The sequence below is a fragment of the Capra hircus genome, chromosome 16 (genome assembly GCF_001704415.2).
Source record: "Capra hircus breed San Clemente chromosome 16, ASM170441v1, whole genome shotgun sequence".
Classification (NCBI taxonomy): Eukaryota; Metazoa; Chordata; class Mammalia; order Artiodactyla; family Bovidae; genus Capra; species Capra hircus.
The window spans coordinates 4,328,772-4,356,631 of NC_030823.1; the positions used below are offsets into that span (position 1 = coordinate 4,328,772).

At 39.1% G+C, this 27,860-nt stretch overlaps 1 protein-coding gene across 7 annotated transcripts in view; it reads left to right on the top strand.

The window, feature by feature from the left end:
* Nucleotides 1–27,860, top strand: part of C4BPA (complement component 4 binding protein alpha) — a 58,877-nt gene that overhangs the window by 26,883 nt on the left and 4,134 nt on the right. For all 7 annotated transcript variants that reach the window (XM_013970042.2, XM_013970043.2, XM_013970041.2 and 4 more), the window contains 5 exons: nucleotides 2,506–2,591; nucleotides 2,766–2,960; nucleotides 3,201–3,383; nucleotides 5,063–5,263; nucleotides 8,513–8,704. In XM_013970042.2, coding sequence (XP_013825496.1) covers nucleotides 2,506–2,591; nucleotides 2,766–2,960; nucleotides 3,201–3,383; nucleotides 5,063–5,263; nucleotides 8,513–8,704 — 857 coding nt within the window. The remainder of the gene's footprint in view (nucleotides 1–2,505; nucleotides 2,592–2,765; nucleotides 2,961–3,200; nucleotides 3,384–5,062; nucleotides 5,264–8,512; nucleotides 8,705–27,860) is intronic.

A 27,860-nucleotide genomic window follows, 5' to 3' on the forward strand; every position in this document is an offset into this window, starting at 1 on the left:
GATAGAATTCAGCTGTGAAGCCATCTGGCCCTGGGTTTCTGTTTTTTGGGAGTTTTTTTTTTTTATCACATTTTTAATTTCAGTGCTTGTAATTGGTTTGTTCGTATATTCTATTTCTTCCTGGTTCAGTCTTGGAAGTTTGAACTTTTCTAAAAATCTGTCCATTTCTTCTAGGTTGTCCGTTTTATTTACACATAGTTGCTCATAATAGTCTCATAATCCTTTGTATTTTTGCATTGTCTTTTGGAGCTTATCCTTTTTCATTCCTAATTTTGTTGATTTGATTCTTTTCCATTTTTTCTGGATGAGTCTGACTAATGTTTTGTTAATTTTGTTTATCTTCTCAAAGAACCATCTTTTAGTTGTATTAATCTTTATTATAATTCAATTTATTTCTTTTTCATTTATTTCTGCTCCCATCTTCATGATATCTTTCCTTTTAGTGACTTTGGGATCTTTTTGTTCTTTCCAGTTATTTTAGTTGTAAAGTTAGGTGTCAGGCGAGTGTATGCTCCTCGGTTCTGTCTCATCACAACAAAGATTTGGAGTGACAGATATTAAAGCCCTCGGCGCTTCACAGCTCTTGGGTCTTGGAGAAACCGTGTTATAGCTCTTAGACAATCAGTGTTATAGTTCTATTTTATTTAGAAGATAACAGGAGAATCCATCCTTGACGTGTAAAGGCATGCCAACCCAAAGACTCAAAGAGAAGAGACTGCAGGAGTGCCCCAGTGTGCGGAGAAGAGAGAGAGAGAGTGAGAGTGAGAGTGAGAGTGAGAGAGAGAGAGAGAGAGAGAGAGAGAGAGAGAGAGAGAGAGAGAGAGAGAGAGAGAGAGAGAGAGAGAGAGAGAGAGAGAGAAAGTGCTTTAGCTCCTCCTTTTATATGTTTTTTTCCTCCCCCTGGGCCTGCCCTATGCAAATTGGGCTTAGCTAGGAGTGCTGCCATGAAATTAAAAGATGCTTACTCCTTGGAAGAAAAGTTATGACCAACCTAGATAACATATTCAAAAAGCAGAGACATTACTTTGCCAACTAAGGTCCGTTTAGTCAAGGCTATGGTTTTTCCAGTGGTCATGTATGGATGTGAGAGTTGGACTGTGAAGAAGGCTGAGCGCTGAAGAACTGATGCTTTAGAACTGTGGTGTTGGAGAAGACTCTTGAGAGTCCCTTGGACTGCAAGGAGATCCAACCAGTCCATTCTGAAGGAGATCAGCCCTGGGATTTCTTTGGAAGGAATGATGCTAAAGCTGAAACTCCAGTACTTTGGCGACCTCATGTGAAGAGTTGACTCATTGGAAAAGACTCTGATGCTGGGAGGGATTGGGGGCAGGAGGAGAAGGGGACGACCGAGGATGAGATGGCTGGATGGCATCACGGACTCAATGGACGTGGGTCTGAGTGAACTCCGGGAGCTGGTGATGGACAGGGAGGCCTGGCATGCTGCGATTCATGGGGTCACAAAGAGTCAGACACGACTGAGCGACTGAACTGAACTGAGGAGTGCTGTTCGTTTTTCATGAGGTCTTCACTCCTGTCCTTGGACCTTCCTTTGGCCTTCCTTTGTTCTATTTTCGCAGGCTTTCCCCTTCCTTGTCTTTTAGTCACTACCATTTTGGACTCCTGTTTTCTCTTCTAACTACCTAACATAGGTTTTCTATTCGATTTTTTCTTGTTTCCTGTGGTAGGATTGTATTGCTATAAACTTCTCTTTTAGAACTGCTTTTGATGCATCCCATAGGTTTTGGGTTGTTGTGTTTTCATTGTCATTTGTTTCTAAAGATTTTTTTCATTTCCCTTTTTATTTCTTCAGTATCCTGTTCATTACTTAGAATGTATTATTTAATCTCCGTGTGTTTATTTATTTATTTATTTTATAGTTTTTTCCCCCCATAATTGATCTCTAGTCTCATAGTATTGTGGCTGGAAAAGATGCTTGATATGATTTCAATTTTCTTAAATTTACTGAGACTTGATTTCTGACTCAAGATGTGTGAACCTTTATTCTTTAAGGATAATTGGCAGTCCTGCATGTATTGGGTTGTTACAGTTTTCACTGACTTTAATTAGAGGGCATGGAAGTAGTACAAGGTGGTGCCCAGGAAATCTCCCTACTTTTAAGATATAAACACCATCACCTCTGTTGCTTTTAAGCAATCCAATTTCCCATGGCTAATCAGGATTAATCATTTCACTTAGGAAAGTAACATGCTTCTTTGTCTGTTTATTCATTTACTTGAGTACCCAGATTTGACGAGATCAAGTTTCAAGTTTAATTTTCCAGGACAGTAATAAATAATAGAATAAAAGAACAAATGAACAGATATACATCTGATTGCAGTGATAAAATTTTACAGAATGGCATTCCTAATGGAAAGTATTATCTAATAAAATATTATTTCTTCATTTTTAATATAGAATAATAAGTCTATTTGTTCAGACTTCTTTATTCAACTTAATTTACATTAGGAATAATTTCATTAAAATCTTCAATCCTGTCTTATTCAGGTATATCTTAATTGGCTCAGCCAACAGTTATTGTGAGATACAAGATAAAGGAGTTGGCTGGAGTGATCCTCTCCCACAATGTTTAAGTAAGCAAAGACTCTTTTTGACTTGACTATGAACTTGAACTTTATTACATGTTAGGTAATAATAAAACTCATGTCCCTCATTGTTGCTTCTTATACACTTCATTAGAATTTGCATCATGAATATTAGATTTTAAGGATGACTTCCCTCATTTTCTTCCTCTTCACTCATCTCAGTTGCCAAGTGTAAACCTCCTCCAACCATTAGTAATGGGAGACACAATGGTGGAGATGAAGACTTCTACACATTTGGCTCTTCTGTCACCTACAGCTGTGACCCTGACTTCTCAATGTTAGGCAAAGCCTCCATTTCTTGCAGAGTGCAAAATAAGACAATAGGTGTCTGGAGTCCAAGTCCTCCTTCTTGTAAAAGTAAGTCATAATGATGAATTTTGGTTTGAATTCTTAGTTTAAAAGAAAAAGGAAGGTAAAGGTATTGGGGGAGGTGAAACTATTCAAAGAAAAACTAATTGTTTTAATGATGTAGTCATTAATTTGGTAAACTGATACTTATGCTGTACCAGTATGTGGTAACAAATAGCAGTGATATGATTCCATCACTTTACTGAAGCTTTTAAAAGTTGAAATTTGTCTTTTCTTGTGGATTTTTAGAAGTCATTTGTGTTCAACCAGTAGTTAAAGATGGAAAAATAACCTCTGGGTTTGGACCCATCTATACTTATCAACAGTCTATTGTATACGCCTGTAATAAAGGTTTTCGGCTTGAAGGCAGTAATTTAATCCGTTGTGAAGCTGATAATAGCTGGAATCCTCCTCCTCCCACTTGTGAACTCAGTAAGTATGGACCATGAAAGAGTTTCAATGTTTGGCATCTAAAGATATCCAGAAATATTATTGGGAGCACACTTACATGCCTAAGCACATTTGAATCACACTCTGATGCTTGGAGGTATTGGGGGCAGGAGGAGAAGGGGACGACAGAGGATGAGATGGCTGGATGGCATCACTGACTTGATGGGCGTGAGTCTGAGTGAACTCTGGGAGTTGGTGATGGACAGGGAGGCCTGGCGTGCTGCGATTTATGGGGTTGCAAAGAGTCAGACACGACTGAGTGACTGAACTGAACTGAGAAGTTTAAATTTAGATCAATCCCTCTTTTCTTCTTGTTGAAAAAAAGGATTATAGTATACTGTGCAAGATCATATATCACAAAAAGCTGTCACACACAGTTGTAAAGGTTGTGCATACTCCACCCCTAAAGATAGAGGTTAGCACTGTAGAGGTTGCTCTACAATAAACTGTTTATTGTATGTTTATTTCAACATATAGTATGTTTATTTCAACAATTTTCTTGCACTGATAGGAAATTGCTTTGTTCTAACAGAGATCATATGATAATTGTTTTAAAGATAAACAGTAAAGAGTCCTGAGGGAAAAAATATCTTTTTCTAACTTACACAAAATTTTATATGGATTAACTATCAATGTAATCCTCATACTCTAAAATTATAAACTCATGTGGATCCCTGAAAATTATCTAAATAGTAATAATAATGACTTGATGCTAGTATAGGTTTATAGCAAAAGTTAATTCAATGGATTCTGTCCAGAATTGTGGGCACTAGTATTATCCTTATTTTAAGAATCAGACACCCATTATTTGAAATGTCCAGGTTAGGCAAATCCACAGAGAGAGAAAGTCTTTTAGTAGTCTCTAGGACCTGGGAGAAGACAAGACTAGGGGATAACTGCTAACAAGTACTGAGTTTATTTTGGGGTTGGTGAAAATATCCAAAAATTGGATAGTGGTGATGGTTGGAAAACTGTGAATATACTGAAAACCACTGGATTGCATACTTTAAATGGATGAATTTTATGTTATGTGACTTGTCTCTCAATAAAACCGTTTAAAAAGACCTTTACCCTTGAAGATGAAAATATAATAAATGTCCAAATCAGTGTGTTTGTATTATATTTCCATATTGTGAACCTGTATTATCAGGAAAGAGTGAAGATGACAAGACACAGGTTTAGGCTCACAAGTCACTTGGTATTTGATTTGTTCTTGACAAACCCTTCAATGATAAAGCTCCTGATGTCATCTGAATAAGAGGAATGGCTCTTGTTTATTTTCTTCAATCAGTCAGGAAACAAGAAAGTTCGATGTGATTGCCTGGAACATTTCTCCAGCCATACCTACCTAGCAAGCCCAATGCTTCAATTCAGAGACTAAAGTTTGTGATATAAAATGAAGATGAAAAATAATTCACATTTTAAAAAGTTGACACAACGCACAGAAATCACTTGTCAGTGCCCCTAGTAAGAACTTCTCTGATGCCTTGCACATTTGGATGCCTGTCCTTGTGTGTTTCTGGTATGGCTGATTCATCAGCCACGGTGAGCTGGCTCCTGGCTGAACGAGGACTTGTCACCCTTTTACATGACAGGTTCATTGATCACTGTTGCATCCCTATTGAGAGTGTACTTTTCCCTTTTTGTTTCTTTATGAGCAGATGGTTGTGTTGGCTTACCACAGATCCCTCATGCCTCGTGGGGAAGATATGACTACCAGACACAAACAAAACACGAAGTGCATGATATTGGGACTGTATTGAGCTACAACTGCCATTTTGGCTATAAGCCAGAGGCAGATGGACCTAGAACTGTGACGTGTCAGAGCAATTTGAAGTGGAGCCCATACATAGAATGTAAGGGTGAGTTTCTTTTTTTTGTAAATCTTTTTGTATGTTAAATATTCAGTATGAGCTTGATTTTTCATCTTAAATGGATATAATTTTTTCCTCAAGATAAATTTAAACTTATATTAATTGAACTGTATATGAACTATTGTTGCCAGAGGGACCATAAATTTCTTGGAGTTTGAGCTGAGACATTATAATCTTATCCTGATTCAGAATCAAATGAGATATAAGCACAGAAGTCAAATACTATACAGATTAAGTATTAGCTCCAATATTGGTAAAGGTAGAATGTAGAATACAACTCAACCATTGCTTGAGTCAGACCTCCATCACAGCCCTTTCCTCCCCAGTGTAGACTCTGGGGTGCTTTGCAGAGGAAAGTCTGTGAAGCAGTCATGAACTCAACCAACTGCAGCGTGACTTGTGTCTCATGTCTCTTGAATGATGGGACTGTGGGCTGAATGACCTGCCTCTAAAAGACAGACTCTGATCCCTGGCTCAGTGTTTTTCCCCCAATAGAACAGGAAGGAGACTGTCTCTAGTCTCACTTGAGAGTAAGTGAGGGACGGAGAGACATATGGATGAAATTTTATGGGATTCTGCAATTGACAATATGCATTTTTATACCTATCTATGAGATAAAGGACAGAAATGGTATGGGCCTAACAGAAGCAGAAGATATTAAGAAGAGGTGGCAAGAATACACAGAAGAACTGTACAAAAAAGATCTTCATGACCCAGATAATCACAATGATGTGATCACTCATCTAGAGCCAGACATCCTGGAATGTAAAGTCAAGTGGGCCTTAGAAAGCATCACTACGAACAAAGCTACTGGAGGTGATGGAATTCCAGTTGAGCTATTTCAAATCCTGAAAGATGATGTTGTGAAAGTGCTGCACACAATATGCCAGCAAAAACTCTGCAGTGGTCACAGGACTGGAATAGGTCAGTTTTCATTCCAATCCCAAAGAAAGGCAATGCCAAAGAATGCTCAAACTACCACACAATTGCACTCATCTCACACACTAGTAAAGTAATGCTCAAAATTCTCCAAGCCAGGCTTCAGCAATACGTGTACCGTGAACTTCCTGATGTTCAAGCTGGTTTTAGAAAAGGCAGAGGAACCAGAGATCAAATTGCCAACATCCACTGGATCATGGAAAAAGCAGGAGAGTTCCAGAAAAAACATCTATTTCTGCTTTATTGACTATGCCAAAGCCTTAGACTGTGTGGATCACAATAAACTGTGGAAAATTCTGAAAGAGATGGGAATACCAGAGCACCTGACCTGCCTCTTGAGAAATCTGTATGCAGGTCAGGAAGCAACAGTTAGAACTGGATGTGGAACAACAGACTGGTTTCAAATAGGAAAAGGAGTCCATCAAGGCTGTATATTGTCACCCTGCTTATTTAACTTATATGCAGAGTACATCATGCGAAATGCTGGACTGGAAGAAACACAAGCTGGAATCAAGATTGCCGGGAGAAATATCAATAACCTCAGATATGCAGATGACACCACCCTTATGGCAGAAAGTGAAGAGGAACTAAAAAGCCTCTTGATGAAAGTGAAAGGGGAGAGTGAAAAAGTTGGCTTAAAGCTCCACATTCAGAAAACGAAGATCATGGCATCTGGTCCCATCACTTCATGGAAATAGATGGGGAAACAGTGGAAACAGTGTCAGACTTTATTTTTGGGGGCTCCAAAATCACTGCAGATAGTGATTGCAGCCATGAAATTAAAAGATGCTTACTCCTTGGAAGAAAAGTTATGACCAACCTAGACAGCATATTCAAAAGCAGAGACATTACTTTGCCGACTGAGTAAGGTCCGTCTAGTCAAAGCTGTGGTTTTTCCTGTGGTCATGTATGGATATGAGAGTTGGACTGTGAAGAAGGTTGAGCACCAAAGAATTGATGCTTTGGAACTGTGGTGTTGGAGAAGACTCTTGAGAGTCCCTTGGACTGCAAGGAGATCCAATCAGTCCACTCTGAAGGAGATCAGCCCTGGGATTTCTTTGGAAGGAATGATGCTAAAGCTGAAGCTCCAGTACTTTGGCCACCTGATGCGAAGAGTTGACTCATTGGAAAAGACTCTGATGCTTGGAGGGATTGGGGGCAGGAGGAGAAGGGGCCGACAGAGGATGAGATGGCTGGATGGCATCACTGACTCAATGGACGTGCGTCTGAGTGAACTCCGGGAGTTGGTGATGGACAGGGAGGCCTGGCGTGCTACGATTCATGGGGTCGCAAAGAATTGGACTCCACTGAGCGACTGAACTGAACTGAACTGATGAGAGTCTTGCCATTGTAGAGGTGAATTCAATGAGGCACAGAATACAGGGAACTTTATTCTGTATACTGGAATTGAAAAAATATGTGAAATGCACAAATAATGATAGCTCAGTTGGTAAAGAATACACCTGCAATTCAGGAAACCCCAGTTCAATTCCTGATCTGGGAAGATTCGCTGGAGAAGGGATGGACTACCCACTCCAATATTCTTGAGCTTCCCTTGTGGCTCAGCTGGTAAAGAATCCGCCTGCAATGCAGGACACCTGGATTTGATCCCTGGGTTGGGAGTGATTCCCTGGAGAAAGGAAAGTTTACCCACTTCAGTATTCTGGCTTAGAGAATTCCATGGACTATATAGTCCATGGGATCACAAAGAGTTGGACATGACTATGTGACTTTCACTTTCACAAATAATGAAAAATGGTAGTTCACTTATTGAAAGATTATTTGTTTCACATTAGGAGTTAAAGTTTAATTGCAGTCATTCAAACTCATTTTGTGGAAATAGAAAGACTTTAATATCACTAAATTAAAATATCATTAATAAATTCCTTTAAGTGAGTGAAGTCGCTCAGTTGTGTCCGACTCCTTGCGACCCCATGAACTTTAGCCCACCAGGCTCCTCCATCCTTGGAATTTTCTAGGCAAGAGTACTGGAGTGGGTTGCCATTTCCTTCTCCAGGGGATCTTCCCAACCCAGGGATCAAACCCAGGTCTCCCGCATTGTGGGCAGACACTTCACTGTCTGAGCCACCATAAAATCTTTTACCACCACTTAAATAAGGTATTGGAAACAAATGAGCTGGAGTGCTTTAGCAAATCAGGGACTGGGAGATCAAAGTTGGTGTTCCTGTTATCCCAATCTCTCTTCAGTGATGAGATCTTCTAATGGCAGAAATGGGATTTAGCCATAGGAGCCTCCTCATAGTGATTTTACTATTAGCCTTCTTTTATATTTTTTAGAGGTATGTTGCCCAGTACCAAACCTGAATAATGATGGAAGCATCACTCTACGGAGAAGACTTAGCAATAGTACTCACTGTATCTATTTCAGTGGAGATGAGATTTCATATGAATGTCATAATAAATATAGGCTTGATGCTACATGCACAAAATATGGCACCTGGCGTCCTAGAACACCAGAATGCAGCCCAGGTAAGACCTTATGGAAACACATTTTTTTAAAAGAAGTTTTTCATGTCAAATTGATGGAGATTATAATTTTTGCATTTTATTTACCAACTTTTTAGTGAATATATTTGTTTTTCTATCTATATTAAAATCAATTTTTTGGGAAACTTTTATTTTGTTAATTGTGTAACCAATTAACAATGTGGTGATAGGTTTAGGTGAACAGCAAAGGAACTCATCCATTCTCCCCAAACACGCTTCCCATCCAGGCTGCCACATAACATTAAGCAGAGTTCCATGTGCTATACAGTAGGTCCTTGTTGGTTATCCATTATGAATATAGTAGTGTGTATGTGTCCATCCCAAAGTACTTAACTATCTCTTCTCCCATGATTCCCCCTGGCAACCACAAGATCATTCTCTAAGTCTGTTGGTCTGTTTCTGTTTTGTAAGTTCATTTGTATCATTTCCTTTTAGATTTCACATGTAGGTGATATTATGTGATATTTCTCTTTCTCTGTGTGACTTATTTCACTCAGCATGACAATCTCTAGGTCCATCCATGTTGCTGCAAATGACATTATTTCATTCTTTGTAATGGCTGAGTATTACTTCATTGTATTTATGTACCACATCTTCTTTATCCATTCATATGTCAATAGGCATTTAGGTTGCTTCCATTTCTTGGCTATTGTAAACAGTGCTGCAATGAACATTGAGGTGCATGCATCCTTTCAGTCCATGTTGTTCTCCAGATATATGCACAGGAATGGGATAGCAGGGTTATATAGTAGTTCTATTCTTAGTGTTTTAGGGAAACTCTATACTGTTCTTCATAGTGGCTGTACTAATTTACATTCTCACAACAGTGTGGGAAGGTTCCCTTCTCTCCACATCCTCTACAGCATTCACTGTTTGTGGAGTTTTTGATAATGGCCATTGTGATTGCTGTAAGGTGATATCTTATTGTAGTTTTGATGTGCATTTCTTTAATAATTAGTGATTCTGAGCATCTTTTCATGTGCCTCTTGTCCATCTGTATGTCTTCTTTGGAGAAATGTCAATATTTAGGATTTCTGCCCATTTTTGGTTAGGCTGTATGTTTTGATACTGCTAAACATCATGGGCTTTTCATGAATTTTGGAGACTAATCCCTTTTCAGTTACATCATTAACAAATATCCCAAGCTATGGGTTGTCTTTCATCGTTGTTGTCTTTTATTTGTTTACTGTTTCTTTTGCTGTGCAAAACCTTTTGAGTTTAAGTAGATATCATTTGTTTATTTTTGTTTTTATTTCCATTATTCTGGGAGATGAATTGAAAAAGATATTGGTGGAATTTATGTCAGAGAGTGTTCTGCCTATGTTTTCCTCTAGGAGCTTTATAGAGTCTGGTCTCACATTTAGGTTTTTAATCCATTTTGAGCTTATTTTTTGTCTATGGTGTTAAAGAATGATCTAATTTTATTTTTTAAATATGTAGCTGTATATGATTTTCCCTGCATCATTTGAAGAGACTGTCTTTCCAACATTGTGTAGTCTTGCCTCCTTTGTGCATGTGTTTTATCTGTTTTTTTTTTTAATCCTGTTCCATTGATCTATATTTCTACTTTTGTATGAATATAATACTTTCTTGATGACTGTAGCTTTGCAGTATAGTCAGGGAGGCTAATTCCTCCAGGTTTGTTTTTTTCTTAAGATTGCTTTGGCTAATCAGGATCGTTGTGTCTCCATTACAAATTTTAAGACTTTTTGCTCAAGTTCTGTGAAAAATTCCATTGGTAGTTTGATAGGGATTGCATTGAATCTGCCTTGGGTAGTATAGTCATTTTAGCCATATTGATTCTTTTAATATACAAACATGGTATTTTTTCATCTGTTTGTGTCTTCTTTGATTTCTGTCATCAGAATCGCATGGTTTTGGGGGTGAAGGTCTTTTGTCTCATTGTTGCTTAGTTGCTCAGTCATGTCTGGCTCTTTGCGACCCCAGGGACTGCAGCATGCAAGATTTCCCCATCCTTCACTATCTCTCAGAGTTTGATCAAACTCATGTCAGTGATGCCATCCAACCATCTCATCTTCTGTTTCCCCCTTCTCCCCCTGACCTCAATCTTTCCCAGCATCAGGGTCTTTTCCACTGAGTGAGCTCTTTGAATCAGGTGTCCAGAGTATTGGAGTTTCACCTTCAGCATCAGTCCTTCCAATGAATATTCAGGGTTGATTTCCTTTAGGAATGATCTCCTTGCTGTCCAAATGGCTCTCAAAGTCTTCTCTAGCACCACAGTTTGAAAGCATCAGTTCTTCAGAACTCAGCCTTCTTCATGGTCCAAATCTCACATCTGTACATGACTACTAGAAAAACCATAGCTTTGACTAGATAGACCTTTGTTGGCAAAGTAATGTCTCTGCTTTTTATTTTTTTCCTATTCTGAATTATTTATTTGTTTATTTTTAAATATAAATTTATTTATTTTAATTGGAGGCTAATTACTTTACAATATTGTATTGGTTTTGCCATATATCAGCATGAATCTACCATGGGTGTACGCGTGTTCCCTCTCCTGAACCCCCCTCCCATCTCCCTCCCCGTACCATCCCTCTGGGTCATCCCAGTGCACCAGCCCCTAGCATCCTATATCCTGCATCGAATCTGGGCTGGCGATTTGGTTCATATATGATATTATACATGTTTCAATGCCATTCTCCCAAATCATCCCACCCTCTCCCTCTCCCACAGAGTCCAAAACACTGTTCTATACATCTGTGTCTCTTTTGCTGTCTCGCATACAGGGTTATCGTTACCATCTTTCTAAATTCCATATATATGCGTTAGTATACTGTATTGGTATTTTCCTTTCTGGCTTACTTCACTCTGTATAATCGACTCCAGTTTCATCCACCTCATTAGAACTGATTCAAATGTATTCTTTTTAATGGCTGAGCAATGCTCCATTGTGTATATGTACCACAGCTTTCTTATCCATTCATCTGCTGATGGACATCTAGGTTGCTTCCATGTCCTGGCTATTATAAACAGTGCTGCGATGAACATTGGGGTACACGTGTCTCTTTCAATTCTGGTTTCCTCAGGGTGTATGCCCGGCAGTAGGATTACTGGGTCATAAGGCAGTTCTATTTCCAGTTTTTTAAGGAATCTCCACACTGTTCTCCATAGTGGCTGTACTAGTTTGCATTTCCACCAACAGTGCAAGAGGGTTCCCTTTTCTCCACACCCTCTCCAGCATTTATTGCATGTAGACTTTTGGATCACAGCCATTCTGATTGGCGTGAAATGGTACTTCATTGTGGTTTTGATTTGCATTTCTGTGATAATGAGTGCTGTTGAGCATCTTTTCATGTGTTTGTTAGCCATCTGTATGTCTTCTTTGGAAAAATGTCTGTTTAGTTCTTTGGCCCATTTTGTGATTGGGTTGTTTATTTTTCTGGAATTGAGCTGCAGGAGTTGCTTGTATATTTTTGAGATTCGTTGTTTGTCAGTTGCTTCATTTGCTATTATTTTCTCCCATTCTGAAGGCTGTCTTTTCACCTTGATGATAGTTTCCTTTCTTGTGCAGAAGCTTTTAATATTAATTAGGTCCCATTTGTTTATTTTTGCTTTTATTTCCAATATTCTGGGAGGTGGGTCACAGAGGATCCTGCTGTGATTTCTGTCGGAGAGTGTTTTGCCTATGTTCTCCTCTAGGAGCTTTATAGTTTCTGGTCTTACGTTTAGATCTTTAATCCATTTTGAGTTTATTTTTGTGTGTGGTGTTAGAAAGTGATCTAGTTTCATTCTTTTACAAGTGGTTGGCCAGATTTCCCAGCACCACTTGTTAAAGAGATTATCTTTACTCCGTTGTATATTCTTTCCTCCTTTGTCAAAGATAAGGTGTCCATAGGTGTGTGGATTTATCTCTGGGCTTTCTATTTTGTTCCATTGATCTATATTTCTGTCTTTGTGCCAATACCATACTGTCTTGATGACTGTGGCTTTGTAGCAGAGCCTGAAGTCAGGCAGGTTGATTCCTCCAGTTTCATTCTTTTTTCTCAAGATTGCTTTGGCTATTCGAGGTTTTCTGTATTTGCATACAAATTGTGAAATTATTTGTTCTAGTTCTGTGAAGAATACCGTTTGTTGCTTGATAGGGATTGCATTAAATCTATAGATTGCTTTGGGTAGTATACTCATTTTCACTATATTGATTCTTCTGATCCATGAACATGGCATGTTTTGCCATCTATTAGTGTCCTCTTTGATTTCTTTCATCAGTGTTTTATAGTTTTCTATATATAGGTCTTTAGTTTCTTTAGGTAGATATATTCCTAAGTATTTTATTCTTTTCGTTGCAATGGTGAATGGAATTGTTTCCTTAATTTCTTTTTCTACTTTCTCATTATTAGTGTATAGGAATGCAAAGGATTGCATTGTGTTGATTTTATATCCTGCAACTTTACTGTATTCATTGATTAGCTCTAGTAATTTTCTGGTGGAGTCTTTAGGGTTTTCTATGTAGAGGATCATGTCATCTGCAAACAGTGAGAGTTTTACTTCTTCTTTTCCAATTTGGATTCCTTTTATTTCTTTTTCTGCTCTGATTGCTGTGGCCAAAACTTCCACAACTATGTTGAATAGTAGTGGTGAAAGTGGGCGCCCTTGTTTTGTTCCTGACTTTAGGGGAAATGCTTTCAATTTTTCACCATTGAGGATAATGTTTGCTGTGGGTTTGTCATATATAGCTTTTATTATTTTGATTATGTTCCCTCTATTCCTGCTTTCTGGAGAGTTTTTATCATAAATGGATGTTGGATTTTGTCAAAGGCTTTCTCTGTATCTGTTGAGATGATCATATGGCTTTTATTTTCCAGTTTGTTAATGTGGTGTATTACATTGATTGATTTGTGGATATTGAAGAATCCTTGCATCCCTGGGCTAAAGCCCACTTGGTCATGGTGTATGACTTTTTTAATGTGTTGTTGGATTCTGATTGCTAGAATTTTGTTAAGGATTTTTGCATCTATGTTCATCAGTGATATTGGCCTGTAGTTTTCTTTTTTTGTGGCATCTTTGTCGGGTTTTGGTATTAGGGTGATGGTGGCCTCATAGAATGAGTTTGGAAGTTTACCTTCCTCTGCAATTTTCTGGAAGAGTTTGAGTAGGATAGATGTTAGCTCTTCTTTAAATTTTTGGTAGAATTCAGCTGTGAAGCCATCTGGACCTGGGCTTTTGTTTGCTGGAAGATTTCTGATTACAGTTTCAATTTCCGTGCTTGTGATGGGTCTGTTAAGGTTTTCTATTTCTTCTTGGTTCAGTTTTGGAAAGTTGTACTTTTCTAAGAATTTGTCCATTTCTTCCACGTTGTCCATTTTATTGGCATATAATTGCTGATAGTAGTCTCTTCTGATCCTTTGCATTTCTGTGTTGTCCGTTGTGATCTCTCCAATTTCATTTCTAATTTTATTGATTTGATTTTTCTCCCTTTGTTTCTTTTTTTTCTTTTTATGAGACATTGTATCAGTTTTATTCTCATTTAAAAGTATGAGTACACACAGCGCTCATACTATATATACTCACAGTGTTCTGGGTTTTCTGGCTTTAAAAAATGCCCTTATTGATAATGACTGGGAAATACCATGGTAAACTTCTTCTTTTTTTTTTTTTTTAAGTTAACTGTAGATACCTTTTTTTTTTTTTTTGCTTTTATTTTTTTTTAAATTTTTTAAATTTTTAAATTTTTTTTATTTTTTAAATTTTAAAATCTTTAATTCTTACATGCATTCCCAAACATGAACCCCCCTCCCACCTCCCTCCCCACAACATCTCTCTGGGTCATCCCCATGCACCAGCCCCAAGCATGCTGCACCCTACGTCAGACATGGACTGGCAATTCAATTCTTACATGACAGTATACATGTTAGAATTCCCATTCTCCCAAATCATCCCACCCTCTCCCTCTCCCTCTGGGTCCAAAAGATGTCCATCAGCAGGTGAATGGATAAGAAAGCTGTGGTACATATACACAATGGAGTATTACTCAGCCGTTAAAAAGAATTCATTTGAATCAGTTCTGATAAGATGGATGAAACTGGAGCCAATTATACAGAGTGAAGTAAGCCAGAAAGAAAAACACCAATACAGTATACTAACACATATATATGGAATTTAGGAAGATGGCAATGACAACCCTGTATGCAAGATAGGAAAAAAGACGCAGATGTCTCCCTTTGTTTCTTGATGAGTCTGGCTAATGGTTTGTCAATTTTATTTATCCTTTCAAAGAACCAGCGTTTGGCTTTTTGATTTTTACTATGGCCTCTTTTGCTTCTTTTTCATTTATTTCTGCCCTAATTTTTAAGATTTCTTTCCTTCTACTAACCCTGGGGTTCTTCATTTCTTCCTTTTCTAGTTGCTTGAGGTGTAGTTAGGTTATTTAGTTGACTTTTTTTCTTGTTTCTTGAGGTAAGCCTGTATTGCTATGAACCTTCCCCTTAGCACTGCTTTTACAGTGTCCCATAGGTTTTGGGTTGTTGTGTTTTCATTTTCTTTCATTTCTATGCATATTTTGATTTCTTTTTTGATTTCTTCTGTGATTTGTTGGTTATTTAGCAGCGTGTTGTTCAGCCTCCATATATTGGAATTTGTAATAGTTTTTCTCCTGTAATTGAGATGTAATCTTACTGCATTGTGGTCAGAAAAGATGCTTGGAATGATTTCAATTTTTTGAATTTACCAAAGCTAGATTTATGGCCCAGGATGTGATCTAGCCTGGAGAAGGTTCCATGTGGTCTTGAGAAAAAGGTGAAATTCATTGTTTTTGGGTGAAATGTCCTATAGATATCAATTAGGTTTAACTGGTTTATTGTATCATTTCAGGTTTGTGTTTCCTTGTTAATTTTCTGTTTAGTTGATCTATCCATAGGTGTGAGTGAGGTATTAAAGTCTCCCACTATTATTGTGTTATTGTTAATTTCCCCTTTCATACTTGTTAGCATTTGTCTTACATATTACGGTGCTCTTATGTTGGGTGCGTATATATTTATAATTGTTATATCTTCTTGAATTGATCCTTTGGTCCTTATGTAGTGTCCTTCTTTGTCTCTTTTCACAGCCTTTGTTTTAAAGTCTATTTTATCGGATATGAGTATTGCTACTCCTGCTTTCTTTTGGTCTCTATTTGTGTGAAATATCTTTTTCCATCCCTTCACTTTCAGTCTGTATGTGTCCCCTGTTTTGAGGTGGGTCTCTTGTAGACAACATATATAGGGATCTTGTTTTTGTATCCATTCAGCCAGTCTTTGTCTTTTGGTTGGGGCATTCAACCCATTTACATTTAAGGTAATTATTGATAAGTATGATCCCGTTGCCATTTCCTTTATTGTTTTGCGTTCGAGTTTATACACCCTTTTTGTGTTTCCTGTCTAGAGAAGATCCTTTAGAATTTGTTGGAGTGCTGGTTTGGTGGTGCTGAATTCTCTCAGCTTTTGCTTGTCTGTAAGCAAGAATGAGATCCTTGCTGGGTACAGTAATCTGGGCTGTAGGTTATTTTCTTTCATCACTTTGAGTATGTCTTGCCATTCCTTCCTGGCCTGCAGAGTTTCTATTGAAAGATTAGCTGTTATCCTTATGGGAATCCCCTTGTATGTTATTTGTTGTTTTTCCCTTGTTGCTTTTAATATTTGTTCTTTGTGTTTGATCTTTGTTAATTTGATTAATATATGTCTTGGGGTGTTTTGCCTTGGGTTTATCCTGTTTGGGACTCTCTGGGTTTCTTGGACTTGGGTGATTATTTCCTTCCCCATTTCAGGGAAGTTTTCAACTATTATCTCAAGTATTTTCTCATGGTCTTTTTTTTGTCTTCTTCTTCTGGGACTCCTATAATTCGAATGTTGGAGCGTTTCATATTGTCCTGTAGGTCTCTGAGATTGTCCTCATTTCTTTTAATTCGTTTTTCTTTTTTCCTTTCTGATTCATTTACTTCTACCATTCTGTCTTCTACTTCACTAATCCTATCTTCTGCCTCCTCTTATTCTACTATTTGTTGCCTCCAGAGTGTTTTTGATCTCATTTATTGCATTATTTGTTATATATTGACTCTTTTTTATTTCTTCTAGGTCCTTGTTAAACCTTTCTTGCATCTTCTCAATCCTTGTCTCCAGGCTATTTATCTGTGATTCCATTTTGATTTCAAGATTTTGGATCATTTTCACTATCATTATTCAGAATTCTTTCTCAGGTAGATTCCCTATCTCTTCCTCTTTTGTTTGGTTTGGTGGACATTTCTCTTGCTCCTTTACCTGCTGGGTATTCCTCTGTCTCTTCATCTTGTTTGTATTGCTGTGTTTGGGGTGGCCTTTCTGTATTCTGGCAGTTTGTGGAGCTCTATTGTGGAGTTTTCTCACTGTGGGTGAAGTTGTTGGGGTGGCTTGTCAAGGTTTCCTGGTTAGGGAAGTTTGTGTCGGAGTTCTGGTGGGTGGAGCTGGATTTCTTCTCCCTGGAGTTCAGTGAAGTGTCCAATAATGAATTATGAGATGCAATGGGTTTGGAGTGACTTTGGGCAGCCTGCATATTGAAGCTCAGGGCTGTGTTCCTGTGTTGCTGGATAATTTGCATGGTATGTCTTGCTCTGGAACTTGTTGGCCCTTGGGTGGTGCTTGGTTTCACTGTAGGTATGGAGGCATTTGATGAGCTCCTGTGGATTAATGTTCCCTGGAGTCAGGAGTTCTCTGGTGTTCTCAGGACTTGGACTTAAGCCTCCTGTTTCTGGTTTTCAATCTTATTTTTGCAGTAGCCTCAAGACTTCTCCATCTATACAGCACCATAGGTAAAACATCTAGGTTAAAGATGAAAAGTTTCTCCACAGTCAGGGACACCCAGGGAGGTTCACAGAGATACATGGAGAAGAGAAGAGTGAGGAGGGAGTTAGAGGTGACCCAAATGAGATGAGGTGGATTCAAAAGAGGAGAGAGAAAGCTAGCTAGTAATCATTTCCTTATGTGCGCTCCACAATCTGGACTGCTCAGAGATGTTCACAGAGTTATACAGAGAAGAGAAGAGGGAGGAAGTAGACAGAGGTGGCCAGGAGGATAAAGGGGGGAATCAAAAGGAGAGAGACAGATCCAGCCAGTAATCAGTTCCCTAAGTGTTCTCCACCGTCTGGAACACACAAAGAGCTTCACAGAATTGGGTAGAGAAGAGAAAGGGGAGGGAAGAGACAGAGGCGACCTGGTGGAGAAAAAAGAGAATCCAAAGAGGGAGAGAGCAGTCAAGCCAGTAATCTCACTCCCAAGTAAAAATGGGTACTGAAGATTGGGTTCTTAAAGGTACAAAATTGATAACAAATACCAAAAATCAAAGATTAAAAATCTAGAGTAGAGGTTGGATTTTCAAAAATACAATATTAAAGAAAATAAAGGCAAAAAGAAGTCACAAAAATTATAAAAATATATATATATGAAGTTTGCTTTAAAAAATAGTCTTTTTTTTTTTTGCAAAGTAATAGTAGGTTATAAAAATGAAAATTAAAGGAGTAATAGAGGAGTTAAAAATTAAAAAAAAAAGAATGATGGTAAAATAGCAAAAATATATCTAGGACTTTCTCTGGTGTTGTTGTGGGCAGTGTGGGGTCAGTTCATTTTTGGATAGTTCCTTGGTCTGGCTTATATTTCTCAAGATCTCTAGGCCCCTACCTATGTAGTTGGTACTAACTACAGGGTTTTAATCTATTGCACCTGTCACTTCCAAGGCGGGTCCCTCTGTTTTAGCTTCTGTTTGCTGGTCTCTTCAGTGTCTGATTTCCGCCCTGACACAAGGGGGCAGTGGTGGACACTTTTTTAGGCTCACTTGTTCATTTGCGCTGTGGGGAGGGAGGGACGCTGCAAACAAATAACACTGGCGTGTGTTTGCAGTGTCTCAGCCACACTGGGCCTGCCCCCGCTCACGGCACGTGTGCCGTCCCTGCCCACACAGCTCAGGCTCTAGGTTGCTCTGCTGGGAGCCGTCTGAGGCTGGCCCTGGGCTCCATGCACCTCCCAGGTCTAAGCCGCTCAGGTTCAGGCACTCGGGTAGTCCTCAGAGGCGCAGACTCATTTGGGCCTGTGTTTTGTGCCCTTCCCAGGTCCGAGCTCAGGTGATGAGGTGTTTGGCGAGCGCGGTCGCTGTGACTTATCGCCTCCCCTGCCCCTGCTGCTTGGTTTTCTGGGGGTACAACCAGCGCACCTTCTCAGGCGGATGGTGACCGTCCAGGACCCCAAGAAGCCTTGGTTATCAATGAAGCCTGCTTGTAGTTTGGCAGATACTGCCTCTCTGGGGCTGCAATTGCCCCCTTCCAGCTCTGGCTGCCTGTCACCAGAGTGGGATGGTCTGCTGCCAGCTAGTTCTGTTCAGTCCTTCATTCTGAAAGCAGGCCTGGCTGTGTCTTAGGTTAGGGCTTTTCACGTGGTAACTATCCCACAGTCTGGTTTGGTAGCCCAAGTTAGTTCCCTCAGGTTGTCCTCAGGGCATTCAGGCCCGGTCCTTACTCTAAGAAATGCAGCCCACGCCTCCCTGCCCAGCCCCCACTTGCTAGTGTTGGATTCAGGTGTCTGCGTTGCTTCTCCTCTGGGGGAGGTACCGTTGGGCACATAATCTGCGGGTTTTAATTATTTATTTGTTTTTCCTCCCAGTTATGTTGCCCTCTGTGGTTCCAAGTCTCGCCCCAAACTTGGCAGTGAGAGTGTTTCCTGGTGTTTAGAAACTTCTCTCTTTCTAAGACTCCCTTCCTGGGACAGAGCTCCGTCCCTACCTTTTTTGTCTCTCTTTTGTCTTTTATATTTTTCCTACCTCCTTTCGAAGACAATGGGCTGCTTTTCTGGGTGCCTGATGTCCTCTGCCAGCATTCAGAAGTTGTTTTGTGGAATTTACTCAGCGTTTAAATGTTCTTTTGATGAATTTATGGGGAAAAAAGTGGTCTCCCCATCCTATTCCTCCACCATCTTAGTACTGTCCTCTGTTTTCTGCTTTTTAATATGCTATCTAGGTTGGTCATAGCTTTCCTTCCAAGGAAGAAGCATCTTTTAATTTCATTGCTGCAATCACCATCTGCAGTGATTTTGGAGTGCTCCCCCCCCGCCCAATGAAATCTCTGTTTCCATTGTTTCTCCATCTATTTGCCATGAAGGGAGGGGATCAGATGCGATGATGTTCATTTTTTGAATGCAGAATTTTAAGCCATCTTTTTCACTTTCTTCTTTAAATTTTCAAGAGGTTCTTTAGATCCTCTTCACTTTCTGCCATTATGGTAGTGTCATCTGTACATCTGAGGTTATTGATATATCTCCCCACAATCTTGTTTATAGCTTGTGAGTCATCCAGCTCAGCATTTCACATGATGCACTCTGCATAAAAATTAAATAATCAGGGTGACAGTATACAGCCTTGACATACTCCTTTCCCAATTTGGAACCAGTCTGTTGTTCCATGTCCAGTTCTAGCTGTTGCTTCTTGACCTGCATACAGGTTTCTCAGGAGACAGGTAAGGTGGTCTGGTATTCCCATCTGTTTAAGAATTTTCCACAGTTTTTTTGTGATCCACAGAGTCAAAAGCTTTAGTGTAGTGAGTGAAGCAGAAGTATATGTTTTTTTGGAATTCCCTTCTTTTTCTATGATCCAGTGGATGTTGGCAATTTGATCTCTGGTTCCTCTGCCTTTTCTAAATCCAGCTTGAACATCTGGAAGTTCTCAGTTCATGTACTGTTGAATCCTAGCTTGAAGGATTTTGAGCATTACTTTGCTGCCGTGTGAGATGAGTGCAATTGTGTGGTAGCTTGAACATTCTTTGGCATTGTCCCTCTTTGGGACTGAAATGAAAACTGACCTTTTCCAGTCCTGTGGCCAGTGTTGAATTTTTCAAATTTGCTGACATACTCAGTGCAGCACTGTCACCGCATCATCTTTTAGGATTTGAAATAGCTCTGCTGGGATTCCATCACCTCCACTAGCTTTGTTTATAGAAATGCTTCCTAAGCCCACTTGACTTTACACTCCAGGACGTCTTCTTAGGTAGGTTTATTCCTATATATTTTATCCTTTTTGATGCAATGGTAATGAATTGTTATTTGAATTTCTCTTTCTGTTCTTTTGTTGTTAATGTATAGTGAAAACAGAGTATTTGTCTGTCTCTGTTTGCCTTATTTGAGTCAGCTTACTACTCTCCAGGTTCATCCAGGTTGTTTCAAATGACAAAACAATTTTTTATGCCTGAATAATATATATATATAAATATTAATATCATAGTGATATGGTAATATAGTGATATTGTATATATGTATCTATCTTCCTATCTTCTTTTTCCATTCATCTGTTTATTGACTGCTTGCTTCTATCTTGGCTATTGTAAATAAGACTTCCATGAACATCCAAATGATGGAGATTATTAAGGGAAGGTTTCAAATTAGGTAAAAAGCTTTGGGCTGGTTGGCCTTGTGGACATGGTAAGCCCTCACCTGGAGTCCTGGAGAAACTGGTGGCTGGGGAAATCAGCCCAGGATCCTTTCTTTTGTCAAGCAATGGGGATTTTGAGATGGTGGAGTTGTGAGGGTCAAATATAGCTATCTTGAGCTAAGGTCATATTCAAGGTAGAGCAAAGAGCTTTCATTCTTTGAACCTCTCTATGGAATGGAAAAAATAAATAAAAATCCTCAGTAAATTTGCCTCTAGCCTTGGGAACAGAATGACAATTTGGGTGTGAAACAACTGTTCTAGTTCAACTTTGAGAAGATTGTTGACACACAAGTTGGAATGGTTCCAATAGCTTACGCTGCCAAAAAAAAAAAAAAAAAACAAAAAACAAAAAAACAACTTCAGATTTATAGTTTCCTTTGTAAAAACAAGGGAGGTATTGGAGTTTACCTTAAGACCAATTAAGCTTTGGCTAGACACACAGGAGACACACTGGAGCATTACCTTTAGAAGTAGGGAGAGAAGCGCAAGCCTGTGAATGCTTAGAAAGGTGCAGAGATGTTTCTGATGCCTGCAAGAGGCAGAGAGCCTCTGCCTTACTTTGTATAATATACATCTTTTTAGAATTCCACTGTGGCTTGTGTTCTATCTGTGACCATTTGTCATGTTTTTATCTTCAGACACAACTTCAGAGATGACATCATGATACCTAGAGCAGAGAGAACCGTAGAGAATGAAAGATCTCATTTAAGAATTTTAAGAAGTATGAGTGCTATTAGCTTTTACTGATAGCTTAATAATCAATAAAAATGCCATACCCAGTTAGCCCAGCAGTTTATTCAGCTCAGAGGTTTGAACACTGATGAATGAATTTGGAAGAACTCTGTAATTTCAATCTAACTCTCTTTAGTTTCTGTAAAACTTTGCTGTTTCTATTTCAACCCACTGTGCATCAGCCATTTGTGAATTCAAGCAGAAAAATTGTCTGTTTTCTTATACTTTTTCCCATTTTGTTATTCTGTACAGACTTTCACAAAATAGAATTCTCAAATAATAATCAAAGTCATAGTTTCATGTTAAAAACACAAGTTATTATATGGTTTGTTATTGATTAAATTTTTGCGGAAGTTTTATTAATTGGTAATGCAAAAAGACTAGAAGTGGCTTTCTATAGACCACTTTTAGGCTTCATGAAACAATTATGTGGTAAAAATAGGACTATGGTTAAAGTTTGAATGAAAATAGGACAGTTTCCCTTTTTTTTTGCTATTTGTATTTCATATCTCCACCACTCCCGATAAAGGATTCAAAACTCTGAATGATGCCAAAAGCTCAGGCTCTGTGAGCTGTTGCCAAATTGGATCTTGGAGACAGAGTGTTGGGTGAAGTAAAAAAGACAAAAATTCATTACTTTGCCAGGTAAAGGGGGACATAGCAGGTTCATGCCTCTCAAAATTGCGTCTCCCAACCTGAAAGGATTTGAGGAGGGGTTTTATAGCAATGGTTCAAGGTTGTGCTTGCTGATAAGATTATGGTGAATTCAGGGCCTGTACTCCCTCATCTGATCTCAGGTGATCTTTTTTACTAACTTTTTATTTTATTTGTGGGTTTGGCCAATTAACAACGTTGTGATAATTTCAGATGAAAAGCAAAGGAACTCAGCCATACATATACATGTTTGCATTCTCCCCCAAACTCCATTCCCATCCGCGCTGCCATATAATATTGAGCAGATTTCCATGTGCTATAAAGTCAGTCCTTATAGGTTATCCATTTGAATATAGCAGCGTATACATGTCCATCCCAAACCTCCTAACTATCCTCCCACACCTAGCTTGATGAACTTCTCTGGTTCCTTTAATGTAGCACCTGGTGGTCTTTCTCTGGTAAGAAGAATGCTATCATCTTGTCCTCGTTGTTCAGTAATCAAGTCATGTCCAATTCTTCCCGACCCCATGGACTACAGCATGCCAGACTTCTTCCCTGTCCTTCAGCATCTCCTGGAGTTTGGCCAAGTTTGTATCTGTTGAATCGGTGATGCCATTCAATCATCTGTTGCCCTCTTCTCCTTCTGCGTTTAGTCTTCTTTTCCAATGAGGCAGCTCTGTGCATCAAATGTCCAGAGTGTTGGAGTTTCAGCTTCAGTCTTTACAGAGTATTCAGGGTTGATTTCATTTAAGATTGACTGATTTGATCTCCTTGCTGTCCAAAGGACTCTCTAGAGTCTTCTCCAGGACCACAGTGCAAAAGCATAAATTCTTCAGTGCTCTGCCTTCTTTATTGTCCAGCTCTCACATCCATACATGACTACTGTAAAGACCATAGCCTTGACTATATGGGCCTTTGTTGGCAAAGTGATATCTTTGCTTTTTTTAAAATTTAAATTTATTTATTTTAATTGGAGGCTAGTTACTTTACAATATTGTATTGGTTTTGCCATGCATCAACATGAATCTACCAAAAGTGTACATGTGTTCCCAATCCTGAATCCCCCTCCCTCCCCATCCCCATACCATCCCTCTGGGTCATCCCAGTGCACCAGCCCTAAGCATCCTGTATCCTGCATCAAACCTAGACTGGCGATTCATTTCTTATATGATATTATACATGTTTCAATGCCATTCTCCCAAATCATCCCACCCTATCCCTCTCCCACAGAGTCCAAAAGACTGTTCTATACATCTGTGCCTCTTTTGCGGTCTCGCATACAGGGTTATCATTACCATCTTTCTAAATTCCATATATATGTGTTAGTATACTGTATTAGTGTTTTTCTTTCTGGCTTACTTCACTCTGTATAATCGGCTCCAGTTTCATCCACCTCATTAGAACAGATTCAAATGTAGTCTTTTTAATGGCTGAGTAATACTCCATTGTGTATATCTTTGCTTTTTAACACACTGTCTAGGTTTGTCATAGATTTCCTGCCAAGAAGCAATCATCTTCTGATGTCATGGCTGCAGTCCCCATCCACAGTGATTTTAGGGCCTGAGAAGGGAAATCTGTCACTGCTTCCATATTTTCCCCTTCTATTTGCCATGAGGTGATGGGACCAGGTATCGTGATCTTAGTTTTTCAATATTGAGTTTTAAGCTGACTTTTTCACTCTCCTCCTTCACCCTTATCGGGAGGTTCTTTAGTTCCTCTTCTCTTTTTTCCTTTAGGGTGGTTCATGCACATATTTGAGGTTGTTGATATTTTTCCTGGTAATCTTGATTCCAGCTTGTAACTCATCCAGTCTGGCATTTCACCTGATGTGTTCTGTGTATAAGTTAATAAACACGGAGACAATTAACAGCCTCATCATACTCCTTTCTCAATTCTGAACCAGTCAGTTGTTCCATATGGGGTTCTAACTGTTGCCTCTTGACCCGCATACAGGTTTCTCAGGAGACAGATAACATGGTCTGGTATCCCATCTCTTTAAGAGTTTTCTACAGATTTTTATGATACACACGGTCAAGGGTTTAATGCAGTCAGTGAAATAGAGGTAGATGTTTTCTGGAATTTCCCATGCCTTCTTTATGATCCAGCAAATGAGGGCAATTTGATCTCTGGTTCCTCTGCCTTTTCTAAACCCAACTTGAAATCTAGAAGTTCTCAGTTTACAAATGCTGAGGCCTAGCTTGGAGGATTTTGAGCAAAACCTTACTAGCATGGGAGATGAGTGCAACTGTCTGATGATTTGAACATTCTTTAGTACTGCCCTTCTTAGGAAGTGGGAAGATATTGACCTTTTCTAGTCCTGTGGCCACTGCTAGGTTTTCCAAATTTGCTGACATATTGAGTACAGCACTTTAATAACATCATCTTTTAGGATTTTAAATATCTGCTGGAATTCCATCACCCCTGCTAGCTTTATTGGCAGCAATGCTTCCTAAGACCCACTAGACTTCACATTCCAGGATATCTGGTTCTAGGTGAGTGATCACACTATTTTGATTATCTGGGTCTTGAAGATCTTTTTTGTACAGTTCTGTGCATTCTTGCCACCTCTTCTTAATATCTTCTGCTTCTATTAGATGTCAGTGGGAAGCTGACCTCTTAAATAGTTTAAAGACATTGTTATGTATCCTTGAGGCAGACCAAGACTGCCTCAAGGCTCTATTGTTTCTTGGCTGCCCCTCCCTTGTCTTTTCATACCTTCCTTTGCCAAATTAATACTTGTTAGAATCTGCCCTTTGGAATTTGGGGAATGTCATGGAGGTTTGAGGTGTGTTCCTTACAAGAAACCAGGGACAGAAGGGCTTCTGTGCCCAGGAGTCCCACAGGATCCTGATCAATTTCATGCAGAAGAAAAAAATGCTTATAACTGTGCATTCTTATGGTCAGATCTGAATCCACACTTTAAAAAAGAAAATGTTGAATAAAGCTGGCACAAATTCTATAGCTCCTGACTTATTCTCACTAAAGCCAACTGCTGACTTCTTAAAGACAGGGAGGGGTGCAAAGCTCAGCACCCAGTAGCTTTCAGTCTCTATCTGCTAAATGAATGAAAGGATAAAAAATCAGATCTTGAGATGAGTATCATTCTTCCCCTCCTTACATTTTTTTCAGTTTAAGTGTTGGAACATTACTAAAGGAGAACGATCTAGAGGCAGATGAAGTTATTAAATTTAATTTTGATTTCTCCTCTTGGAAATCTACTTAGTTCTGAAGTGTGTGTGAACTGAGAAAAGTTTCCAGTACTAGAAATTTCTCTCATACTTTGGCAATTTTTAACCTAGAAGTTCCCATACGCTGCTCAGTTGTGAGTATGTTGATCTCAGGAGCCCCTGGTTGAAACATTTCGGCACCCTCCCAGGGCACCTGGTACTAGTGGAATGACCCTATTATTGTGCTGCTTATGGATCAATCATTTGATCAGAGAACAAGCTTGGCTTTTGTCCCAATATCAAGGGTGCTTCTAATATCATAGCATAATAGGGTTTTGGATATCCTCAAGAACAGATTTCCTCCTTGGATAATGGAAATTAGAACAATGAACTTCACAAAGGGATCAATATTAGTAACTGTTGTGACTTCCATCAAGAAAGAGGAACTATACCATTGTTCATTCCCTACCATGCATGCCTTTTTCATAATTTGCTTTTACAGTGTAAGTTTAGAATTTAAGAAATGTGTAACGGTAGTGATTTGTCTGATCTGATGTTTTTATGTGTTGCATTTTTTTACCTAGCTTCGTTTGTACAATTTGAACACAGGAAATGAACTTGCAGTGAAAATCGTTTCCTGCAGCATCATTCAGTTGGAAAAATGAAACAAAACACACACACACCAACAAAAAACACATTAGGTTAAATGCTTGTATATACTGAATGTTTTTTAAGTGGATAAGTTTGTTAAAAAATACTGCTCGTTAGTCCAACTTTCTCTTTATTCCCCATTATTTGTTCCTTTTCTTTGACTTTGCTGGTTTCCCTCCTTTTTCTGAATCAATGAAAAAGGGTCACATCTAATAGATAAGCTGCTGCTGCTAAGTCGCTTCAGTCGTGTCCGACTCTGTGTGACCCCATAGACGGTAGCCCACCAGGCTCCCCCATCCCTGGGATTCTCCAGGCAAGAACACTGGAGTGGGTTGTCATTTCCTTCTCCAATGCATCAAAGTGAAAAGTGAAAGTGAAGTCACTCAGTTGTGTCCGACTAGTAGCGACCCCATGGACTGCAGCCTACCAGGCTCCTCTGTCCATGGGATTTTCCAGGCAAGAATACTGGAGTGGGGTGCCATTGCCTTATCCGAATAGATAAGCTAGACATTTCAATTATTACCTTTTGTTTCTTGGTATTTATTCTTTTTTCTTCCTTTCTTTCTGGTCCATGTGCCTTCACCTACTATATTATAAAACCTGCTCAAATCTGTTTGAACCTGCCTTTCAGAGTTTACATCTTTCCTTCCTTCTCTACCTTCCTTACTCTGGAACATCACCATGCCATCTAGTCTTGCTTATTCAGTAGAATTAACATGATGCCCTTGACGTTCTCTATCAAAGTGCTGCTCTATGGATGTCTGCATGGTCATAATATCTTCAGACTCTATTAAGACAGGGACGGAAGTGTTATCACAGCCAAGGACTAGAAATGCAGATGGATGATCTTGACCTTTCCATATGTATGCAAACTGCTTGTGATGCTCTTTTCTGACAGGGATGGAAAAGAAGGCCTGTGCTGAATCAGTGGCCTCACCTACCAGAAGACAGGTTAATCTGCTCTAGCAAAGATACCACATGTGGTACAGCTGCTGCAATGTTGCTATGTTGTTAGTAGTCTACTGTAATTCTCCAGAATCCTAATTTTTTGTAGTAGGCAGACTTATGAAGTACAGGGGGATATGATGACCACTTTTGCATCTTTAATTCTTTAAGAGTGGCACATATTTCTCCATTTCCCCTACACACTGGTAAATGATATTTAAAAGAACTTATCTTCTTTGTCTCTAAGGGGAGGGTATAGGTCATATCAATGACTCCTACTTGGTTTTCTTGGATAGGACAGTGTTACCCCATAGGCCAAGGACCAATATGGGGATTATGCCAATGACCAATTTTGTCTATCTGGCCCACACTTTCAAAAATAATGGAAATGCCCACCAAGTGGTTTAATAAGGGAACCTTGATGGTTCCAGGTATCTATGTCAACTCAAACTCTATGTCCAATAATACTTGGATTATTGTGCACTTCTCATCTGTGTGTAGTTGCTTATGTAAATGGACACAGGTCCTCTTGGAAGACTGGGAAACTCATTACTGTG